Here is a 24,091-nt window from a genome sequence, read left to right on the forward strand (position 1 = left end):
AAGGAGAACATTATAAAAGTGCTATGGGGAACCAACTAATGCTAATGAGTATTTTACACTGTTGTCATTCAAGGCCTGTGCCCATTACTGATGTTATACACAGAATTCTGGTTCAGGTTAATCCATATCTGCAAATATAGATTCTTGAATAATGAGTTTATATTTTTATAGTTTAAAATGTGTTCAGTTTAAATTTTGATGAGAGAAAAACAAGTATTCTTTTTTATTCGTTTGAAGCTTTTTACATTATTAAAACAACATTTCTGATTGTTTCAGCTTCTTAAATGTGAACATATTCTTCGTTTCTTTGCTCCACATAACAAAGACATTTTTCTTTCAAAATGTTTTATTTTTTAAAGTTTTCTGATATAATCTCCAGTATATTCACATTCTACATTAGGAATAACATTCATCTGGTTTCCACGGGGTCAAATTGTAGATTTACTGACAAAAAAAACCCCATCAAAATATATTTTTAAATGGTTTTTATGAGGTTTTTCAGTCTAGTTAAATAAATGTGCCGCAAATATAGATAAATAGAGACACGCCCTCGGGCTTGTGTTCAAGTTCTCGCAAGGTCTGATGGGAGTTGTAGTCCACGAGTGCTGTTCTTAATGAACACTGACGGACTAATCCTTGTTTTATTCATGCACTCACTCGTGTGTATGTGATGTTGACTCTCACACACAGTCGTAGATGAACGTGAACACTTTTCACTGTGTTTTGTGTTTCGTGGTTTTCACGAAGTTTGATGAAACTTTACTTTAGTGACTGAGTGACTGAGTGAGTGAGTGGCGGAGCCCGGAAGCAGGGCGGGACCTGAGCTCTTTATAAACATGGCCGTCAAATCGTTCACACAGCGTCAGGTACTGGCTCACTGCTGCTGCTTATTGCTGCTGCTGCGTGGAATGGAAGTAGTCCCACTTTGAGGAAGTAAGTGAGCCAAAGTAACACGGCAGTGAGTGGAGAGAAAGTGATGTCGCATAGAGCCGTGTTGGACATGTTTAATGTCCGCGTGAGTGCGACGTTCACAAACTTCATGTAGTACTTTATGCTAGCTAACGGAGCTAACGGAGCTAACGCCGACGTCTCGACGTGAACTTCTGTCAAGTTGTTTTCGCCGCGATTATAATCCGAGAACCCTGCGTAATGGAGGAGTGCCGTCGGTGGCTTCGTCGGTGTGGATGAACATTGGACACATCGGCGTGTCGGAGTCACTCCTCTCAAGTGTTTACCTGGAGCTTTGTCGTCGGTTTGTGAGCCTTTTTTCTCCCACTGGCCGCAGCAGCCGCAGCCGCAGCCGCTCGCCATAAACAATGTTCCCCGTCAAACCCATGAAACCAACCTTCAAGTGTTATCTTCCTCCTGTGCAGGTATGTGTCTGCGTGAGCACTTCACTGTCACTTCACTGTCTCTTCACTGTCACTTCACTGTCTCTTCACTGTCACTTCACTGTCTCTTCACTGTCACTTCACTGTCACTTCAGTAATAGTTGCTGATTATTGGTGTGATTACAAATGAAAACAAGTTTAAATGCAGACTTAATGTGAATCCTGGTAAATGCGGAGGGTTATAACCTGTGTGTTATGAGGGTGACAACATTTGATAAAGGACAATACATGTTCTCTTTCACTTTATGACAGTGCTAGAAAGTTTGAGGTTACTTAAATGTTAGGGTTCACCTGCTGTGTAATGGAAAGCATACACACCTTCAACTAGTAAATACAAATGGGGGTAATTTTTGCTAAAAAAACCGGTATGCAAATTACTTAATTGTATACAATTAGAAATATTATAATTGTATTAATAACCCCACATTTAATTTTATTTGTATTTATTGTATTATTGTCATTTTTCATATATTGTTTTAACATAAAGCACTTTTTCACTGTTCTGAAAGGTGCTCTACAAAATGTTGTTGTTGTTGTTGTTGTTGTGGTGGTGGTGGTGGTGGTGGTGGTGGTGGTGCCCGTGCAGGTGTGTTTTCAGTATGCACTTCTGCAGACAGCAAGTGAAAAGTTTTGTCCCCGGTGGAGCTGCAGTCCAAACAAACCCAGTGTTCCTGTGGGCACGGCACAGTCAACACTACTGTCAGGACAGGCTTTGTGTCTTGGTCATAATTTCCTTTGACATTCAGAGTTGGGATTATCTATCCCGTCCTGGACACTGGCTTAAACACACACTGCAGTTTTTCTACAATATAATTAAGGGATATCTGTGTGAATATAAGAATGGAAGAGTGTCTTTGTCCTGTGTATGTTTAATTAATACAGAAGTACAGCAGTTTTCAGTTACTCATTCACTTTTACATCACTTTGCTGATGTAGAGTAAACAATGACAATCACAGGACCGGCCAATGTAAGGTGACTATGAGCAGTATTTGGAGATAGTGTAGTAAAAGCAGCAGCAGGTGACTGCGGCTGCTGCTGCTGCTGCTGCTGCTGCTGCTGCTGCTGCGGTCTTTCACCACATCTAGTTTTGGAAAGAGAAATTGCATCAAGCTTATTGTCACTGCACACAACAACTAAAACAAATACAGCATGAATTCACAGAAAACAAACCCAAACATCAACATATATGAGCTTTATTGCTTTGCTGTAATTCATTAACAATTTCACGAGTTAGTGTTTAACTAACTCGCATGTGGCTTTTGCTTTTCCTCCAGACTGATGTGAAGAAAACTATTGACCCACCTATTAAAAAGTTGGAGCCCAAGTTACTCCCAGGTAAGTGTTTTGAGAAGTCTTTGGCATTGAGTTTAGACGCTGTATTAATCTGCAGTATTACCCTTACATGGTGTTAAATAGTAACATGGTGCGAGACTCGTGCTATAGAAGGAAAGGCCTGTATCTTGTCATGTATTACACAACAAAAGCACAGTGTCTTCAGCTTGTTTACAGACATTACTTTATCTGCTTTGGCTCAAAGCTCAGTTTTTGAACTTGGATAATATGTAATCCTATTTCTTAGCTGACAGTGTATTAATGGAACTGGTCTAACGGGTCTTACAGCAAACATGTCAATCCCAAGAAAAAAGTCACATAGTCCCAAACCTTTATTCATATACAGTACTGTACAAAAGTCTGCATAACTGAGTGCTTTTGTGGCTAATTTGAGAGGAAGTTGATGTTGTTATTCTTGTCTTAAGTCTTGAGTGACTTTGTGTCCTCATTATTCTCAGTCTGACGTCTGTATGAGTGAAATAGGCAGTTGGAGGTTGTGAAGCATCAGTCAACAGCAGATATGTCTGTTTCCTACAGTAGTTTTTTCAGATATTTGACCGAGTGGTGCATCAACAGAGCCCTTTATTTAAATGATTTAACATGTTGGAAGTCTCATGGGAGTGGCTTGACTCGCCCTTTGCTTTGTGTCATGTTGTGTGTTATTTGCAGAGAGAGGTTGTTTTTTTTTTTTTTTTAAAGTAAAAGCACAGATTAGTTTTCGTTGACTTGATTTTTAACACTCGTTGACCAACTTCACTTCAATCTATTTATTAAGGCCAAATTCATCATGTTGATTTTAATTGACTACCGGCTTTTGTCATCCACTCCCAGGTAGCATTCACTGCTAACACGGTGTTGCCCTCTTCCATTGCCCACCTTGTTTTTTGAGTTTGACCGACAAGGTATTACATAACATGAAGTAATATCAGTTTCCTTTTTGTTAACACGCTACACTTTTGCTGCACTTTTGCTGCACACTACTCACACACAGAGCTGTGAATGTAGGACTCCACCCCGCTGCCCCTGTTGTCATCCTTTTAAAGATTCCTAGGGGAATTTTTTATGACCACATTTTTGTTTATCCATTAAGTTTTGTCCTCATGTAAAAAAAGGTAAGGGTCATGTAACTCATAAAGGACAGAATATGAGACGCTGTCTTGACCTAAAGCTGAAATAAAATCTGTGACTGACCCACATGTCTCTGCAGATTTCATGATACTGATGTTCAAGTAACTTCAGTTTTCCTGTTGAGAGGGAAACTGTGTTATCGTTTCTGCTGTGCTTTTGTTTTGTTTTTACAGGTTCACAGGAAACGCACAATGTGTATTGTTTTCCTGTTAGACTTAACAAAACCAAAAACAATATTCATTTAAAAAATCCTCCGAGGTTCACACTCAACAGGTTAACGAGTTCAACTCGTTTCCTTTTTTTATTGCCAATATAATTTAAACCATGTGGAGTTTCATTCTGGATTGTTGCAATTACAATTATTGCCAATTTATTTTGTAGTCTTGTCTCGGAGCAATTGTTTGGTCTATATTTGATGCATTAATAAGGATGAAGGAAGGAGCGAGGCTGTTTACTTTGCCTTTGTAATTCTTACTTTTAGTTTTTAGTTGGATTTTCAGCTTTACACATGCATTTCTCCTCATTTGCTTGTCATCAGGGGAGATCGTTGTTAACGAGGCAAACTTTGTGAGGAAATGCATCAGCAGTGAAAGCAGCCAGGACGACCTCTGGGGGAAGTTGATATGCACCAACTTTAAAGTCTCCTTCATCCTTCAGGATGTGCCATCAAAACAGGTATTTGTGCAGATGTTGAACCTCTGTAAAAGTGTTTAAATGCAGTGTGTTTGATATCTTGACATCTTGATACCAGAAGTGTGAATTTCTTTGGACTGCTTGTAACACAATTATTGAAATGATTACCAGGCTGCAGCTTGATATCGGTGAAACCTGTTAATGCCACTAGCACACAGCTTAATAGGTTGTATTTGTGTGCACTGCATCTGGCAGAGAGGAAGGAAAACGTTTGTGCTTTCCTGCACTTCATTGTGAGAGATATCGCACAAGAAGTGAGAGAACACACGTCATTTCCAGCTCGGTGGCAGATTGTTGTTGTGATAACAAACTGCTCAGGTTGATGGAACTCTTGACTATTTAGCAGCTAATATTACAGATGTGTTGTGTTCTTTTCCCTCACAGAAACCTCCCATGTCCCACCTCCTGCTTGGAGAGCACGACATCCCGCTAACCTGTCTGGAACAAGTCGTAACAGGTACTGCAGGTCAAACATCAAAAAACATCTGATCACACACACACACACATTTTCACATGTAGTAATCTGCTCGCCACGGGCCAAACGCTTTCTCACATTTGATCAGTAACCAGAATACTATTGTTATACTAATATTTTGTATTTTCATTTTAATTATGAATTCTATTAAATGAATACATAAAATAAAGACAAAGGCAAGCTAATATTGGCTTCTGTGACTGTGTCCTCTCACACAGTCATTTTACAGTCACAGGTGCGTGTTTTTCTCCTCATTAATCTTTGACGGCTCGTGTCTCTCCTGTTGTTCCTTCGTGGTCAGCAGACAGCAGTGATGTCACAGCTTAGACGGGGTTTAGTGGCAGCACAGCCCGGCTCGGATTAGACTTGTTTTTATATCTGATTACTGTCATTTGCTGACGGGGCAAGGGCAACTGCCCAGACCACGGTTTGTTCATGCTGTTTTCTCAGCTTGGTTCTAACCCTGTTAGAACTGGGTTAGTATAGATTACATTGCTCATGCAGGCTCGGAGGCGTGGTGTAGTTTCAGTGCCCAAACAAGAGTGAGGACCCCTGATGATATCTTTACTTCACTTTGAAACAACAAAAATAGTCACATGATAAATATAATCCGTCTGTCTGCTTTGCAAAGCTTTAATTATAGACCTAGAATTGAAACGAATGTGAATGCGTACATGGTCTTGGTTTAGATCAAGATCATGAGATAATGTTCTGCATCACAACCAAATCTGATCTATCGAAGCAACATATAATATTGTTTTGTTTTTGTTGAGCCTTTTAATGAGTTTTCTTAGTGAGTTTGAATCCTGTGTATTTTATTCTTAAAATAATACAGAGGTTGACATTAATATCTGTTTATGTGCATTGATTGAAAGTGATAATCATATTGTGTTGTGTTGGTTCCTCTCAGTGAATGATACAAAGGGCAAGAAGAAAGTCTTGGGGTCAAACCAGAAGCTGAAGTTTAACCCCACCGAGCTCATCCTGTACTGCAAAGACTTGCGCATCATCAGGTTCTGCTTTGGTGAGGCCGGGCCTGAGAGTGCAAAAAAGGTGAGTGATAGAGAAACTTCTCTTTTTGTTGGACATGAGTGTTTCATAAATGTGCCTGATGTTAAAGTAGAGCTAAAGTTACTATACGTTGTTAAAGTTACTATAAGAGTTAACAGTATTGGAATATTAAAGCCAAGTTTTTTTTTTAATTTATTTTGATATCTGACTCTTGACTTTCCTCTGAATATTTCACTGTCTCTGCTGTTGCTGACTAAACTTTTCCTTTCCTGAATACATGAACTCACGACACACACACACACACACACAGTGCTATGGCCACTTCCTCAGTGACGCGGATATTTCTATCATGCAAACCTTTATGTGCCGCTCACTCGGTCTGTGTGTGAATAGAAGTGAGTAACTTCTCTAAAAGCATGTCTGTGTGTCCATTAGTCCAACAATGGGTTGGTGACACTGAGAACAATGCCATTCAGAGCAAAGGAAACAGAGTGTGACTCTGACTCATCTCCTGCTCGGAGACGCTGGAGTTCACGGAGGCCGTTGTGATTGATGCGAGTTTTATAGTCGCAAGTTTGCAACATTTTCTACATTTTGTGTTTACAATTATGACTGGAAATGTGTCACAGTTCAAAGTTCACTTGACTCGTTTTAAGATAAACCCTCTCATTTTGTGACTTTTATATCACGACTAAAAATGTGATATAAAATGAATCATAACTTTGACTCAACAACACATAAGGAGACAGAAAGAAAGAAAGAGAGAACAGAGAATTTTGTGAAGCCTGAACATGTGACCTATAAACAGAAATTGCAGCATGAATGTCTGTATCTGTCATTGTTTAGTGTCAAACACAGTTCAGAAGGTGTTCACTGCGTCTCAGAGAGAAGTACATCATTGTGAGTGCACGTTGTTGCATGTCCGATGTCGTCGTCGTATCATCTGGGAACAATTAGTGTGTATGTTTGAGAGGAACATCACTGTACTGAAGTATGAAGTTGTGTATTTACAGTAATATAGAGTTCTCCAGTGCATACAACGCAATATGGGAGGTTCATTATGTGTGTAGCATGAAAATAGAAATGTGTCTGTCAGTTTATTTATGGACACATGTATGTAATTACAGTGTGAACCTAAAACAGGGCTCAGGTCTCTTTTTTTGTGACATGTGGAATTAAGCCAGTCTATAATCGTCTCTTTTGCCAAAGGAAATTACAGAGTTGGGCAGCCTCGTCCACACACACACACACACACACACACACACACACACACACACACACACACACACACACAGTGTGTTCGCTCATGTTATTCACAGCTTTCCTCCTGAATGGAACGCTTTGTGTGTCTGTCGTGGAGCCAGTGAGAGATGCAGTGCTGAGCAGCAGCAGCAGCAGGCTGTCAAACATTTACACTGCCAACTTTCCCTTGTTTTGTGTTTGTATTGTGAAGAACATACCTCAGAGTTCATTTTTAACTTCCACTGTGAACCACAGTTGAGGCATTTGTCATTAAACTGTCGTGCATGTCTTTTATCATTTCTTTTTATTTTCTTTTATTCATCCTAGGTTTGCCTTGCTATCGCTCACTATTCCCATCCAGCTGATCTCCATCTTCTCTTTGGCTTTGAGTATCAAGGACGGCGATACCATGAATCTAAAGGTCCCCGATGTGTACCACGCTATATTGTTATATATAAATATAGATGAAACTCGTTTTGTTTATATCTGCATAATATACAAGAACTAATCCTGGGGTTTGTGTGTTTTTTCCAGAGGAGCGAGTCAACGGTTCGGCCTCTCGAGGAGGTTTTCAGACGCCTATTTTTGACCGTCCCTCTGACTGGGATCGGGAGATCAAGCGGACGGGGGCGTCAGAGTGGAGAGTTTGCTCCATCAATGAGAGTTACGCCATCTCATCCAGGTGTTCCATCCATCATTGTTCGCTCCAGCAGTTGTGGACACTCAGAGTTCCACCCTCTGTCGGTGTATTGGTGTTTTTTACACTTTTCACCCATTTGCTTCTTTTTTAAATGTCTTTAAGTAAATTTCTCAGTGTCGCTCTATGAGACAATAATGTGCTGTTCATTCATCTGACTTCAGCTGTGACTTCACAGTGTTTCAGAGTAAAGCCTGTGCTGGAGTTCATGATGGTTCATGGTTTAACAGTTTGCCACTGTACACAAAACATGGAGCTGGATTCATTCTTAGATTCACAGAAAAACAAACTTGCCACCTGAACTATTTGGGACAGACGCAGCAAAACGAGTCCAATGCAAACATGTGATTTCAGCACAATGTTTTATTATGTCAGCGTATTCATGTGAAGAAGCTGCTTACTGTACGGTGTCTGCAGCTGAAAAGTCGTCTCCTACTCTCTTGTAAAACAGTCTTCCAGAGTTCATTGTGGTCCCAGTTCCCCTGGCTGATCAGGATCTGAAGCGATACTCCGTGTACTTCACCGGTCATCGCATCCCTGTGAGTCTCTGATTCAGACTCTGATATATCCCTTAAATATGTGCTGTGGTGATTCATCACTTTTCTAACTGATCCACGTCTGACTAATTAACAGCTGTGGTGCTGGAATCACTCCAACGGCAGCGCTCTCGTCCGCATGGCCAGCATAAACGATCCATTACAGCAGAGGAAGATTGAACAGAGGTTGTGTATTTAGTATTCACACAGTGATTGATGTTATTATTTAAATGTGTGTATTAAAGTGTTGCCTTGTTGTTTTGTCGTAGGGTCTTTACTGCAATTACAAAGAGCCACCCACAGCGAAGTGAGGTCCACAAGTTTGAGCTGGACAAGAGTCTCCCCAACATCCAGGACATCCAGACTGCCTTTGTTAAAGTCCGACACATCAGCGTCATCGGTGAGACGCGCGGTGTTTAACAGGAAACCACACACACACTAAGTCAAAGCACGTGTCTGTGCTGCGGTGGCAGAGTTCTTGACATGATGTGTTTTATGTGCAGATCCTTTTGAGGAGTCAGAGGAGAGGTGGCTCACTTCTGTTGAAAACTCACGATGGCTTGAGCACGTCAGGTAAAACATTAGATATTAGTGTTAATGGAGTTTGTGACGACATGTATTAATGTGTCTGTGAAACTACACTGTACTATATTTGTCTTTGGGGAAATGCACAAATCACTTGATTTATAATAGTTAATAAATATGAACTGATTTAAAAGTCAGAAATAAAGATGGTCTATGTAACGTTGTGAATTACTGGTGTTATTTTGCCCTGAGTTAACGTGTTTGTTGTGTCTGTGACTCGAGGGCTTTTTTGAAACAGTCAGCTGAGATCGTTTACTGCCTGGATGGAAAGAATGTTTCTGTCATTCTCCAAGGTAAACATAAAAACATCCATACTTCTCATCATGTTTCGAGATCTTATTTTAAACTCTTCTTGCATTGCCGCCATTACTCGCATGTCCTCGTTTGACCTGTCGATGTCTTCCTTTGCACAGAGGAAGAAGACCGAGACCTGAACTGTGTCGTGTCCTCGCTGGTGCAGCTCATGCTGGACCCTCAGTACCGCAGCCTCGCTGGCTTTCAGAGTTTGGTGCAGAAGGAGTGGGTGATGGCCGGCCATCGCTTCCTGGACAGATGCAACCACTTGAAGAAGAACGAGAAAGAAGAGGTATCCTACGCTGAAGTGAAATGAATCCAGCTGTAGAAGAGGCGACTGAAGGGTTTCCTGATTGATTTGTTTCTCTCTGTTCTTTGTCTCTTTTCTTCTCTGTGTCAAGTCCCCACTGTTCATACTGTTCTTGGACTGCGTGTGGCAGATGATGAACCAGTACCCGGCAGCGTTTGAGTTCACAGACGCGTATCTGACGGTGCTGAGCGACAGCATGTGGATTCCACTCTTCAGTACTTTCCTCTTCAATTCTCCTAAACAACGCACTCAGCACTTAATGGTGAGAGCTCCATAAAATAATCATGTGCTTGCTTTTTAGGTTGTTAAATAAACACGTGAACAGTTGGATGTTGGTCATTAAATGCTTAAAACATTCGATCGCTCACAATGTGGAGAGAGTAAAAGAGTTCTCGCTCTAGCTCTAGTTGATGTGTCTGTCACAAAGCAGCATCATCTTTGACTGGACACTGTCATTTCCTTCTGTGGCTTTCAGATAATTGACAGGAAACGGCGTAACTTCATTTCCAAAGATAGAATAACATTTATAATGTGTGTTTCCCCGACAGGACTTTGCCAAGAATAAAGCCATCCCTCCAGGAGAAGACCAGGTTGTGTTTTTCCCTCCTGTGTGGGACTGGTCACAGCAGTTCTCCACCAAAGACCAAACCCTCTTCAACAACCCCACGTACATTGGAAAAGGAGCTGCCTGTGTCCAGAATGGGGAAGTGAAAACCTTCACGCGCACAAAGGTGAGTTTTACAAGTGTACAGAAGCCGTCACGGAACATTTTCATCGTGTTGCACAGATAAAGTTGAGAATGTGTCATGAGTGAGCTTCGACTGTTGGACGTGCCGCTCTGTAACTCCGCCTCCTTCCTCCAGCAGAAAAGCTACAGCTCCACAATGCGAGGAACGGCCTCCTCCATGCGTAACGGAGTGAAGGAGAGGGGAGAGGAGGCCCTGGTCCGGCGGAGCTCTCTGGTGTCCGAGCTGAAGCCGGATTTCTCTCCGGTGAAAGACGAGAGCCCGTCGGAGCGGTTCTTCAGGGACTGGTTCTCTCAGCCCGCAGACCAGCAGGGCCTCCTCATCCCGTTGCTCATGCCCTCACATGTGGCTCTTTGGAAGCTCTTCTTTCTTCGCTGGGTTCCTGAAGCCTGCATTCCCAAAGGAGGCCCCATCACTGCCTATCACAAGATTTCCCAACTGGTGGATGAAATTGAGATCCTGCAGAGTCAGCTGAGGCGATATAAAGGACCAAGTCCGGGCAACACGCCGCTCCCCAGCCAGAGAGAACCCCCGCTAACCCAGAGGAGGATGTATTTCAAGGCTACTTCCCCGACACCACCAGACTACCTTTCCTCGTCCTTTCCTTTCACCCCAGTGGGAAATCTGTGCCGCCGCAGCGTCTACGGGACTCCCATCAGCAAGTTCCTGAATGGTGCCAGGACCTGGCTCTCTACAGAGACTCTTGCTAATGACGCTGTCTGAGCATGAGCTCCTGTTTAACAACTAACCATCTCTTTTTTCTTTGACCTGATTCGTAAATACAGAGTAGGAAAATGAGAATTAGAAATTTAAGACTTCTGACTTTTGTTTTTTTACTATATTAAGCTAGAATTGACACTTTTGATGCTTTTTGTAAACGTTGGTGTCATCTCTGAGGAGTTCAGACTCACTGAAGCACGCTGTCCTCTGACTGTGAGAGATGCTGCTCTCACTCTGCCCGGCATATTCATGACCCACACAAAAGAGCTTTGTGACATTTCTACTTGAAGACAAGGCTAAGAATTAACTTTGCTTAGACTTTTATCTGACTCGTGTACAACATCCATGCTAAAGTAGATCCTTCATGAATCCGTCAAATGAAAGAAAGCTCCTTTTTATTGCAGCAGCAGCAGCAGCAATGATGCATTTCCTACCTTAGGTTGTGCCTTCCCGGAAACTGTTTGTGACAGAGATGTAAATTGTTTGTTTTTGGTCAGAAAGAGGAACAGAAAATGTTACTGCTAAAAATGATTCTGCTATATGGTAAAAACAAAGAGAACCTGGTCTGGTTGAATGTAATGGGGCATTTTTCTTTTTTCTTTCTTGCACAGACTTAATGCTATTTGCTCCAAGTGCCCATATTTTAATGGTTTTATTGGGTTTTTGTTTGCTGTGTGATTTCAGGGTCTAACTTTGTAGATGTACTTTATTTTTCAAGCAGAGATGAGGGGCTATATTTTAATATCCTAATGTGGGTGATGCTGGGGGGGGGGGGGGACTTGGATCTGTGGTAGATGTTTCCTTTTCTCTTTTGAAGGGGATTTTATTAAACTTAACTAGAGGCCTTCTGGTAAGGCCCTGAGGATAAAGAGAAGGGCTTGGACTCAAACCAGTGCCTAGTTTGGTATCGAGTGAATCGAATGTCCGCCATTATGGATCCAACACAACAGCACATTATCTGTATCTCTGTAGAGTGCTTCTCTGAAAGCAACGACATCCGCATCAAATCATCTGGACAGTTAGTTCACACGGCTGCTCCTGCTATTATTGAAGTCTTTAAAGACTTTTGTTAAAGTCTGAAAACTGTCTGTGGACATTCACTCGCTGCTTCACTCGGGACTGGTTTGAGACGCGTGTGGGGAAGTTGATCAGTTATCCTCCAGAATGCCTGTTGAATAACTGGTTAGAAACTAGCACTGTGTAATGTTCGATGTCTAACAACTTTGAATGATTTGAAGCTCTTTAACTTTGTACATAAAAGACCACTGGACAGATGGAACATCTGTGCTGCTGTCACACAGACCAGCGTCCAGTGATTCTCATGATTCTTTGGCAATAACTGTTTCAGGTTTTGTTTTTAGTTTTTTAGCATAAATGTGTGTAATGTGAGTGCAAACCTGTTCTCCTAAATGCTATTCATTGCACATTTTACTCAATATATATATAGGATAGTTTTGTTTTAAGGTGGTTTATGAATATCATTTTGGCAAATATTATAAATATTGTATATGCTTGAAATCTTCCAATTAATATTTTTGATTAATGGTACTAAATAACTTTTATCCTTGATTAAGTCTTTAATTTTATGGAGAGATATTTATATACGATGTGTTTCCACTAATTCACTCACCGTGTTGCACTCTGCTGTAAATGTATGACGACCGTGTTTCAGTGGTCTGACGTGAACTAGCAGCAGATGTATTTATTCAAATATGCAAATGTTCTCTAAGAGGAAAGCGGTTGCTACTGTACACCTCCTGTGCCTTTTTTGGGAAGATTTACAATTTCTGCAATTATATGCTAAACTTAGATGGATTTTTTTCCCCAAAGCTGTTGATTTTTTTTATCAAGTGTAGTTAAATTCAGCGGTACTGCACTGACGCTTCATGATAACAAGGCTCACATGTGTACCTCTAACCAATCAATACATTATTTTTCAAAGGACAATGTGGTCTGTCTTTTATTTCATTGACATGAAAATGCATACATACTATAGAAGATGGAAGTCAAAGCATTTTCTCTTAAAGAAAATATTAAAGCCCATTGATGCTCAGAAAAAAAATGGAGTAAAGGAGAGGGGAGAAGTATGAATGACGTGGGTCGAGCACAGGGAAGGTTTTGTTGTTCTCACAGGAAAATACACTGAAACAACTTTGGGCATCTGTGAATTTAATTCATGGATCTTCCTTTTCATTTACACTAAAGCTACAGTGTAAGAAATTGCAGGTCTGACAGTAGAGCTGAAACAATTACTCAATTATTAATCGATTACTAAATTAATCAACTATTTTGATGATCTATTAGTGGGTTAGAAGCTTTTTTTATGATTAAAACAAGATTTCTGATTGTTTCAGCTTCTTAAATGTGAATATTATCTCAATAAAACAAAGAAATCATTTTGGTTTGTGGACAAAAACAAGACATTTGAGAACATCATCATTTCCCAGCTTTGACAAACACTGATCAACGTTTTTTTTTTTAACATTTTCTGACATTTAATGGACCAAGCGATTCATCGACTATAAAATAATCGCTAGTTACAGCTTCATCTGACAGCTGCACTAGACTACTGGTGATGTGTGAACATACTTCCATTGTATCTGGGTTTATTTCTACAATCATTTCTGACCTATTTTTTATAATTAAAAAGATATAAATGAGAGGTTTACAGCAGTTGAAGGCTCCCCCTACTGTGCGTTCATGCAAACTTCACTTATTGCTTTTGCCTTATTTTTTGTTTGATTTTGTTTTATTTTATGTATAGTTTATTTATTTATTTTCTAAACAATGCTCTACATGTGCATGATGCCAGTAAAATAATAAATACATAAATAATGTGCTATCGTTTGCTGTTAATAAAGAAGGTAGAGAGTATTTTAAATGTGGGTAAAATAAATAACTAAATAACATAAATGACGTCAGTGAGAGTAAAAGATGCCTCGCTGTTCGAGGTGAGGTCGTTTTTGTGTGAGGGAAAAAAAACAGGAAATTGAATAAACCTGGTGACGTCATTGGTGAGCGCCTCCGCTGGCCTTCGAAATGGACTCGACTGCTAAGCCTTGATTTCTTCAAATTGTCCACAGAATTATCGCAACTTTTTTCGTCACGTACGTGAAGAAAAGTGTGTTCGCGATGACATGTGGAGGTACGTGGACACACACACACACACACACAGAGACACGGGTGACGGGTGACGGGTGAGTCATGTTCGCGGGGAGCAGATGTGAGGCGACTCCGTGTAGCTCGGTGCAGCTGTGTTAGCCGCGGAGCTAAACAGCCACAAGCTGCCCAGCGACGGACAAATGTGACAAATAAAGCTGCTCAGACGACGCCGGCGAGCGGGAGAACTCACCGTCCGTGGTCCGTGTTCACGCGTGGAGTGTCACGCTGTCACTCGGTTGTGTTTGCGGGGAAATGGTGACTTTAAGTGGCTAGCTAACTTAAGCTAAGTCAGCCTGTAGCAGACGGCACATACAGTTAATCCGAAAATGAGTTTAGCTTCTTTTTAACACATTAACCAGTTCAATGAGCTTTCCTGCATTAACGGTATAAAGCAGAGGTTTGTGGTGTGTTGCTGGTCGTGGGTTAGATTCAGGACTGAAACCATAAATCCAATCCAGTCTGATTTGTGAACCAATAATATAAAGAAACTAATAATCTCTTCACAGTTGAGTGTATGATCTGTGAGTTAATCTGATTCACACGTGACTGATCAGCTGTTCTGCTGTCTGCATCTAAATCAGACTGATCAGATGTTCAGGAACATGTTTGTAAGATCATGTGACAAGAGTGCTTCAAGACAACCAGCAGGTCATTCTGTGTCAGTCATTATGTTGTTCACTCACTGATTATTACTGACACTCAACAGACACTTCATTCAATAAACACAACACCTCATAAAGTGTCAGGAGTGTAACAAGTGGTTATTTGACCTTTACATTTCAGCCTTTGGCAGACGCTTTTCTCCAAAACGACATACAAAAGAGGAATAAGCCACAAAGAAGAAGTCTTAAGAAATCCACTAGATAGGAACAGTGGACTGAGGGTGAGAGTGCAGAAGTGGATCAGAGTGCAGAAGGAGATAAAGTAAGATGGACGGGGACACCCCTGTGCTTGTAGCGCTCGGTAGGTCGACATGGGAAAAGAGTCTGGATTATCTTGTGAAGGGTGTTGGCATCGCCAGATGAACGGATTTTATGAACTTTGATGATGAACGGACCAGTCGAGGGGTAACGTAAGCCTTTGAGTTCCTGTTGCCTTATCATTCTCTGTAAGTGGAGGTGGTTGTCCTCATCCTTTCTCTCCCATTCTGATGCTCGGTTTAAAATGCAGCAGGTCATCTTGGTCTACATGTCTGCATGTCTACATGATTTGAGTTGCTGCCGTGTGAATGGTTAATAAGATATTTCCCATAACAAGCAGTTGAACCAGGGTGCCTAATAAAGTTGCTTTTATCTCTTGTATTTTCTGCAACTCTTTGTGCAGCTGTGTCCATTTATGCAGAATGAAAGTCCATCTTATCTTTTTATAAAATGGGGTTTGTGGAAATTTCTTTTAATAAAATTTCAGTGCGATTGTACTGCAGCTGCGTCATGCAGAACTTGATCTTTTGGCTTAGTTTTAGTCTTATGCACAACACATGGAAGACGCTGTGCCAAGGAGATGAATTCCTAAAAAACACATGATGTTGATTTCAGATCCAGATCTCAAAGTTTCCAATGATTGTTTTATGGGCTGAGAAGCATCTGAAATCAAGTAACTAAGTAAATGCTCGCAGTTGCAAACCTATGATGATAATAATAGATGGACCACAAATGAGGTAGTCATTTAATAATTGTTTTTATCAATGGAAACGTTTTTCAGGTTTATATCTTTGTAATATAATTATCAATAGTTACATGAACTGATATCAAATTAATAATTGAATAAATGTCCTTGGTGTGTCTCATAGTTTAAAGTATAATAATGATGAGGCAGTATTTCTCTCTCTTTGTTTTCCGTAGGTGAATTGGCAGAGGAGGTCAGCCCCGTGATTTCAGAACTGCTTTGTGTGTGGGCTGATCGGCTTGCAGGTGTCACCTCCTGTGCAGTACAGTAAAACCACTCACTTGGTCACGCAGATTGCAATGAAACCAGCTCATGAGCGCAACCAGGAGTGTCTGCCTCCCAAGAAGAGGGACCTCCCACACAGCAACAGCAGTGGAGCTGGAGGGACTGGAGGAGGCGGGGCTGCAGGTGGAAGCGGTGCCAGTGGAAGTGGAGGTGGAGGTGGAGGTAGTGCTGTTGGTGGTGTTGGAGAAGAGGAGGTGGTTTCCATCCAGAACTCTGCAGCCAACAGTGAAACTCAGGGAGGGAACCCATCTGGAGAGTGGCTGCGAGCTCAGTCAGGGCTTCATTATGGAGTGGAAAATTCTGATGGTATACCAGCAGTGCCCGTTGACCAGTACAGTATGCTCTACAAAGTGGCTCTTCCATCTGCCTCCTACTCACCAACCAGTCTTCACCCGGTGTTGAGCCACATCTCTCCAGCCTACACGGTTCATTCTTCTCTCCTGCAGCATCCAGGCCTTGCCTATCCTCCTCTTGGTTACGCCCAGATCCCTCATTCCTCTCTACAGTTTGTTAGTTCCCCTTATGCAGCCGTACCATATGCTCTAACCCAAGGTTTCGTCCCAGGATCATTGATCTCTCCTTCAGGCACGATCCCCCAGCCCCACTCTGTATCCCATCTGGTTCCTTATCCATCAGTTATACAGGAAGGTGTCGTTTCTCCGCCTCCTCAGGCTCAGGTAGCTGCTCATACCTTTGCCAAAGTTGCAGCATCTAGTGGTGTGCCGATGATGCTGCCTCCAGAGCAGGCTGCCCCGCAGCACCTCGGCACTGTAGGAGTCCTACCCGCAGCCGAGCTCAGCTCTCGGGGGTTGCCGGTCTTCTACCACCCTCAGGGCGCCAGGGCGGCCATTGCCACTCACGATTTACACAATGCTCGGCAGGAGAGTGAACCAGAGATGAATGGAAGGGATAAAGAGCAGGGAGTGAGGGAAGTCTTTCCTGACTCGGTCTACGCTGCCAGAAATGCTCGTCTACTGCAGGTAGTACAGGAACACAACCAAGACCGAGGCCTGCAGAACCGGAGGCTGGAGGAGAGGAACTCGCCCGGTCAGCGCAGCACTCCAGACAGCGACCTGGAGGTAAGAGCCGTGCCCCTCCTACAATCATCCTTTCTCTTCTTTTAATATCTGAAAAGATAAGATAAAGAGTGACATCTTCACACAGATAGCGTCTTTATTTAACCACGTGCTGTTTTGCCTCACAGAGGAAGAAGACGTGTTATTTACTTTATTCAAAGGCAGATTTTCTTGTGCAACATGAAACGGTTTTTATGTGATGATGGAACAAAACGACTGATAATGAAATACAAGCAAACAGACTGTAATACAGCACTGTGCAAAGGTCTTAGGCTGCCACCAGCTGTGTTGGTTTTTACAGTTGAACTCATTCAAACACATGGATGTAATGCTCTGGAAGAAACCTGGACTTTTTCACTGCAGCGCAGTGGATTCATTGCTTAAACAGCAAATGTAATGAGTATTAAAATAATCTCATCCAAATGCAGTCAGTTGTACACATACTCACTGCTGTATTTATGCAAAGAAACAGTTATTTTTAGACGTTTGCTGTGGGTCTGGAGGTAAAGACAGAACCCACTCAGCTGCCTCGTATGCTCAGTCAGTTCTTCAGAGCTTATTCTGTGATGGTGTTGATTCTCTTACAGTTAAATCATTTCTGTTGGTTTGTGCTGACAACTTTAAAGCACGACTGATGACTGATGACTTTATTTACAGAACATACATGTTGGAATTGTCGTTTACCATGATTGAAATGTTCTGTGTGTTTCTGAAGAAGTAAAACAATCGACTTAAATCCTTGAATCACCTTCCAGGTGCAGCAGGTGGTGAGTCGCATGGCTTCCTCCAGCCAGGGTGGTAGTGGCGTGCGTAAGGAGGTCTCCTTTGCTCCGTTGAACCTCTCTCAGGGAGCCCAGCGATGCAGAGATGTCGACGCAGAGAGCGCAGCCATGAGTTCCAGCCGCGCTGCGTACGCGGTGCAGCCAGCGAGTTACATCGACCCCAGAGTGACCGCGCTGCAGCAGCAAACGGGGCAACATGCAGTCGTGCTTGCCAATGGGCAACCGGTGCTTATTCCCCTGGAGTATCACCCGCAGCATCAGCCCCAAGCGCCGCAGCAACACTACGCAGAACTGGCTAACGATGCCTCAGCCAGCCACGCCTCCACCACCATGGCCTCCGTCAACCCAAGCTTTAAACCCTCTGACTCTTCAGCCAGACTGTGCCTCGCTGAAAGGCCGGAGCCGCCCGCCGCTCATCAGCAGCTTTCCCAGCATCCTCCTGTCCAGCCCACAGCAGAGGTGACTCAGGCCTTAGCGTCGAGCCTTACACCTGCGTCAACCTCCTGCAACTCATCACATTTCATGAAGGGGGCCATTATTCAGCTGGCTACAGGGGAACTGAAGCGCGTGGAAGACCTGCAGACTCAGGACTTTGTGCGCAGCGCAGAGGTGAGCGGCGGGCTGAAGATCGACTCCAGCATGGTCGTGGATATCCGTGCCTGTCAGCAGAGACCAGGTCTGGTGTCGCTTCACTTTACCGTGGGCGAGCAGCAGAGCAAAGTGGCCATCGACGTTCCCCCGGAACACCCCTTCTTTGTGTTCGGACAGGGCTGGTCATCCTGCAGCCCCGAGCGCACGGCCCAGCTCTACGGATTGTCCTGTCATCACCTGCAAGTGGGAGATGTGTGTGTGTCCATCACCCTGCAGCAGCAGCAGCAGCAGCAGCAGCAGCAGCAGCCGCCGCAACAGCAGCAGCACAATCACTCACAGCAGCAGCAGCAGCAGAATCTGTCGAGGACTTTGAGCAAAACCAACGCTACATCAGGACCTGGTCACCAGCTGATGGGACCTCCTGCCCCTCAGCAGTCACGGCCTCAGTCTCACTTCAGGATAGACCGCGTCCACAGAGAGAGACAGAGGGACGGGGAGAAAGACGTGGCCGACAGGGAGGAAGCCACACACTTAGGGGTAGTTAGCCACACTGAGTCGCCCGTCAGACCAAGCAGGACCTCAGCAGAGCATCCTCGGAGCCAGAGCAGTTTCCACTTACACACAGAGGGCTCTGTGTTTGCTGGGGCAGGGATGGGAGCAATGCATGCTGCTCTCGGTGCTTCTCAGAGGCGCTGGTCCTCACCTGGCCTCCAAAGATTCAATATGAAGGGAGACGAAGGTCCGCGCCCTCAGATAAGCACCTCCACCCACATAGGGCCCTCCTTCATCCCCCAGGAGGTCAAACTGTCCATCGAGGGGCGCTCTAACGCAGGGAAGTAGCATCACGTTTGGTAGCAACTATAAAAGAGACTGCCATAGGTAAGAATGAGTCTGACGAGGAGAGAACGAGGAGAATCAGAGTGTGAATGTAGCCTCAGAATGTTTGAGATTTTGCACACCGAAAAAATACAAGATCGTTCTCAAACTACTGAGAAGTTCTGGTTCTGGTTTGGTTTTTTTTGTCTCGCAGCCAAAGGATTGGAGCCAGTGCTGTTCACGCCAGCCGAGGTCTGACGGCGACACGAGAACGTCGAGTAGACGTATGTAGCTGATGAAATGCCGACCATAGTCCTCACACACTGCATTTCTCTTCTTCCCTCCTTTGTTGCCACTTCCTCACAACCGAGCTTGGAGGTTACTATCGTGTTCTTAACACTCTCGCTTCCTATTTGAAGAATAACAAAGGCAGCCATCATTGATCTGCATCTCTACGATCTCATTCCTCTGAAAAGCATTTACCCAAAAATAAAAATAAAGAGCGAGTTGCCGACCTCAGTGTAACCTTTGTTACACTTTGCTTCTCCAGGAATGAGATTCAAACGTGACGCGCTCGTCTTACAATCAGAATAGTGATAAATCAATCAATCAATCAATCAATAATCCAGAGTTTCTTTCTCAACTGCAATCACTTTCCACTCCAAACACAAGTTTTCATTACATGCTGTGAGTGTGTGAGTGTGTGTGAGTGTGTGAGTGTGTGAGTGTGTGTGTGTGTGTGTTCATAAACACCACAGATTGGAACTCTGAGGTTACACAAATATCAGCATTCCAGTCTCATGATGAGTGAGATTATCGTGTCCATCATGTCCGTGAGCAGCATGGTGACGTTGAACGCTCCTCTGAACACTGTCACTGATGCAGGAAGCAGCGACGGCTGCTCTTCACATAAGGAACCAGAAACACGTGGTCCTGGCTGCAGCCCACTTTAACCCAAACCCCTGGAGAAGTGAAACCAGTTAAGTCTCTTCATTCTTAACTTCACTTTCTCCGGCTCAGTCACCAAATTCAAGCAATAGTTCTTTTATGAGCTCACGTGTCGTCGTCGTCGTTGTTGTTGTTGTTGTTGTTGTTGTGAGAGCAGATACACACACACACACACACACACACACACACGTGGGTATTTTAAATCTTTTCTCCCCGGTTGCTTTATATTTGCATGGATCGACTCGAGGCTGAACCGTGCTCGCGCTCTCTCTGTTGTAACATACGCGGTCTTTAGCTTTTGTACCAGGATTCTTCTGGTGGTTTCGGGACGATCGTCTCCTGTTGCACATGTCAAATGTCACTTGTTGATGTCACACTGACCTTGTTCATAGGAATTGCAGTACATTAGGTGTTTGTTTTTAATGAAGGGAACATGTTTGAAGTGTTGTTGCTCTGTTTACAAAGGATCTGAGGTGAATGCTGCAGTTCTGTCTTATCCTCATCACTCAAGAAACCTTAAGAGATGAAACTGAAGATAAGTGCAATTAGACCACACAAGAAATCATCCCGAGGTTTACAATCATGTCCCTCACATTCCCGTCACAAAGACTCCTGTGTTTGTGTCTCACTGACGAACACTGTCGCGCACGTCACCTCCACCTTTAACCCCTCGTTCACGCTCTGTTATTACGAGCAGCTTTAAAACACAGTCCACATTTTTTCCAGCTCAGTTTGCTCAGAGTAAAGATTTCTTCCTGAAGAGGTGGAAGAGTTAAATCACTCGATGCAGGCCTGGGTAATACATTGATTTAATCAATTAGTTTTAATTGGTGGTTTAGGAAGATTTAGGAAGTTTTGAATGAAAAACAGTTTCTCTAACTTCCACCACTGTTTAAAAAACAGTAACATTTAATAACAGCAGGCAGGTTTGTGTTGGGCTGCAACAATGATTCTATCCATGGAGAAAATAATGGTCAGCTGCAGCTCTAGGTTTGTGTTTGGTTGCACTTTAACCCCAAAATGTTAAAGTTTTATAGTTGGAGAAAAGATTTAAACTTGTTTAGAATCATTTATTTGTCACATGTTAAATGTTTATAAGAAGGAACAGAAATGAGCTAAAGTCGTCATTTAAAAACAAAGACGATGTTAAAGCCGTAGTTTATCGTACGTTTAAACTGACGTAAAAATGTGGACGTGTTCTTTTAAAAGCTGTTCATTCAAAGACAATAATTCAAACTCACCGTTTATTTAACATTCTGTCGCAACATCATCCTCATTCATTCATCTGAGAAGTCGTGGCTTTTTCTATGCAGATAACGGACAGACGCAGAGACACAGGTGGACGGACACTGAGACACAGGTGGACGGACACTGAGACACAGGTGGACGGACACTGAGACACAGGTGGACAGACACAGGTCTGTCTGCTTTATAGTTCAGCTCTTCATTAACGAGCTTTCCTTGGAAAACAAGCCAGTCAGTGGTTTTGTGTGTTTGTCGTTGATCATCAGTGAACGTCTGATGACTTGAGTCAAAGAGTCGTCTCAGATTTTCCTGTGTCACAGCGTATTATTACTGTTATTATTATCATTATCATCATTATTATCATTAGGTCAAGATGCATTTTAATGGTGCAGCAGTGCCTCGTCCTCCTCCTGTGACGTTACCTCACGTTACTGCTCACAGACCATAATACCATCCTGTGCAACCGTGAGCCTTTTTAGAAGAGCTCGACTTCTTCTGTCGTCTGATGTTGCAGAGAAATAATTGCACTAAATCCGCTCCTTTACAGTGTTTTTAAAAATGAAAACTGTTTGCAAAAATTGAAGCGTTTCAAAAATGTAAAAGCACACGAAATCACAGCTTTTGTGTTTGTGTAGATAGATTTAGTTAGTTTTGATGATGCTTGTCAATAATGCCTTAAACGTCTGCGGTGTTTAACGTGTGAAAGTTCACACAGGAAATCTACAACCTTTGCTTTTAATTTTACATCATTTTAACTTTTCATTTCCACTTTTTTAAAGTGTGTGAAAGTGAAGTCAGCGGAAGCTCTCGTGTCATTTTTACAAGACGATGTAAAAAGCATCAGCAGTGGAGAGCGGTCCATTAAATACACACACACACACACACACACTGCTGCACAGGCTGTGTCGTCTGTTTAGTGGCCGGTGTTTGGTGTCGTGTGTCGTCCCGTCGTCGTCGCCGGACACAGACACAGACACAGACACAGTCTGCGAAGGAATTTAAAATCAGGAGAAATCAAACGGTTAAAAAGTTTTAAAGTCTGTGTTTTCACATTTTGGACATTGTACTTGTTTCAGCACAAGGTGACACTGCTTTTTATGTGACGTGTAACTATTGTAAAAAAAAAAAACCCCACAAAAACAGCATTTTTTTTTTTTAATGCCTAAATCTGCAAAATATATGCAATGATGTTTATGTAACATTCAATCCTCAAGTATAATCCAGGTTGTATGAACTTTGTATAGTGAGTTTTAATATTGTATGGCAGTACCAACATGTATTGATCTTTATCAGAAGCCTTAGAGTTGTCGACCCAAAGTGCTCCCTTAGAAACCCCCACACCTACCTGACTTTAACTAAAGCATTAATATCTCTATTTTGTTGCATTTTTATTTGTACCCTTTTGAATAAAATAGATTTGTACTGTATATTTGTATCTCTCTGTGAACGACTTAGGGTGGCCTGTTTCTTTTGTTTTTTTGTTTTTGCTGTTTTAATTCTATGTAAGGACACAAAGATATTGTATTTTTATTGTTACAGCTAACTTGGAGACATTGCATTTATCATGTTTGTTAAGTAAACACAATATAATATATATATATATATAAATATATATATATACAAATATAAATATAAACTATTACCCAACTGGTGTGCTGTGTTTCTTAAGCTGCGTTCAAGACGTAATTAATAAAAAAAAAGTTCCTTAGTGTAAAAGTTAAAAGTCCAACTCTTGTGTTGTTTTTAGTAAATATGCTGTACTGTGTAACTTTAAAGTATTTAACACCTAAGCCTCAAAATGTCTTTTGTTGCTTATTTTAACCATAAAAGAACCGGATGTGCGTTTGTCTATTTGGTCTGCACTTTAAAATAATGTATTAATCATTTAAAATGAAGAAAAACACTCGTTTTTTGTGTTAAATTTGAAATGTGAACAGTGTAAAACATTTATAACCACATTTGTTTGAGTTTTTGTCTCAATGTCCAAAAACAGGCCAAGAAATGGAAACTCTGCGTTTCTCCGACCCAAAGAGCGACGTCCGGCGACACCGGCGACACCGGTGTCCTGCAGCAGCGTGAGTGAAAACACCGTCATAAACACTTGTTGTCTTTGACGTGCACAGGTTACAGACGCTTTAACACGAGTGGGGTTAAAAGGGTTAAATCTAAACTTATGTCCATTATGTCAAATTAGCTGATTTAGTCTCAGGTTCACAAGACTTCATCAGTCGTTGGGTTTTTATGATCCAAACGCTCAATATCAAATATCAAATATCACACGTGTGTATCAAGGTTCACTTCAGCCAAGTGTTCACTCACCATGGAAACGTTAAATGCTTTCAAAGTGGAGTCTCGCGAGA

The 24,091-nt window shown here is 42.4% G+C and overlaps 2 protein-coding genes across 4 annotated transcripts; both read left to right on the plus strand.

Annotated features, from left to right (window-relative positions):
* Positions 1-835: 835 nt before the first annotated feature.
* Positions 836-13,108, plus strand: mtmr10 (myotubularin related protein 10). Of its 2 annotated transcripts, none has more exons than XM_058629761.1 (16): positions 836-1,373; positions 2,667-2,727; positions 4,391-4,527; positions 4,930-5,002; positions 5,931-6,073; positions 7,601-7,694; positions 7,808-7,955; positions 8,422-8,509; positions 8,604-8,692; positions 8,776-8,906; positions 9,010-9,079; positions 9,314-9,384; positions 9,505-9,677; positions 9,787-9,957; positions 10,244-10,426; positions 10,562-13,108. In XM_058629761.1, the coding sequence occupies exons 1-16, from the start codon at positions 1,317-1,319 to the stop codon at positions 11,162-11,164; spliced, it is 2,292 nt and encodes a 763-aa protein (XP_058485744.1). In that variant the 5' UTR covers positions 836-1,316; the 3' UTR covers positions 11,165-13,108. The 2 variants fall into 2 exon arrangements, with proteins under 2 accessions (XP_058485744.1, XP_058485743.1); XM_058629760.1 differs by having other exon boundaries at positions 837-1,373; positions 10,559-13,108.
* Positions 13,109-14,181: 1,073 nt separating this feature from the next.
* atxn1l (ataxin 1-like) lies at positions 14,182-23,158 on the plus strand. Of its 2 annotated transcripts, XR_009240258.1 has the most exons (4): positions 14,182-14,306; positions 16,165-17,352; positions 18,105-21,824; positions 21,869-23,158. XR_009240258.1 is itself a non-coding variant. In XM_058629624.1 (3 exons), the coding sequence occupies exons 2-3, from the start codon at positions 16,288-16,290 to the stop codon at positions 19,560-19,562; spliced, it is 2,523 nt and encodes an 840-aa protein (XP_058485607.1). In that variant the 5' UTR covers positions 14,182-14,306; positions 16,165-16,287; the 3' UTR covers positions 19,563-23,158. The 2 variants fall into 2 exon arrangements, 1 of the variants encoding a protein (XP_058485607.1); XM_058629624.1 differs by having other exon boundaries at positions 18,105-23,158.
* The last annotated feature ends 933 nt before the right edge of the window (positions 23,159-24,091 follow it).

This window comes from Solea solea, chromosome 5 (assembly GCF_958295425.1).
Source record: "Solea solea chromosome 5, fSolSol10.1, whole genome shotgun sequence".
Taxonomy (NCBI): domain Eukaryota; kingdom Metazoa; phylum Chordata; class Actinopteri; order Pleuronectiformes; family Soleidae; genus Solea; species Solea solea.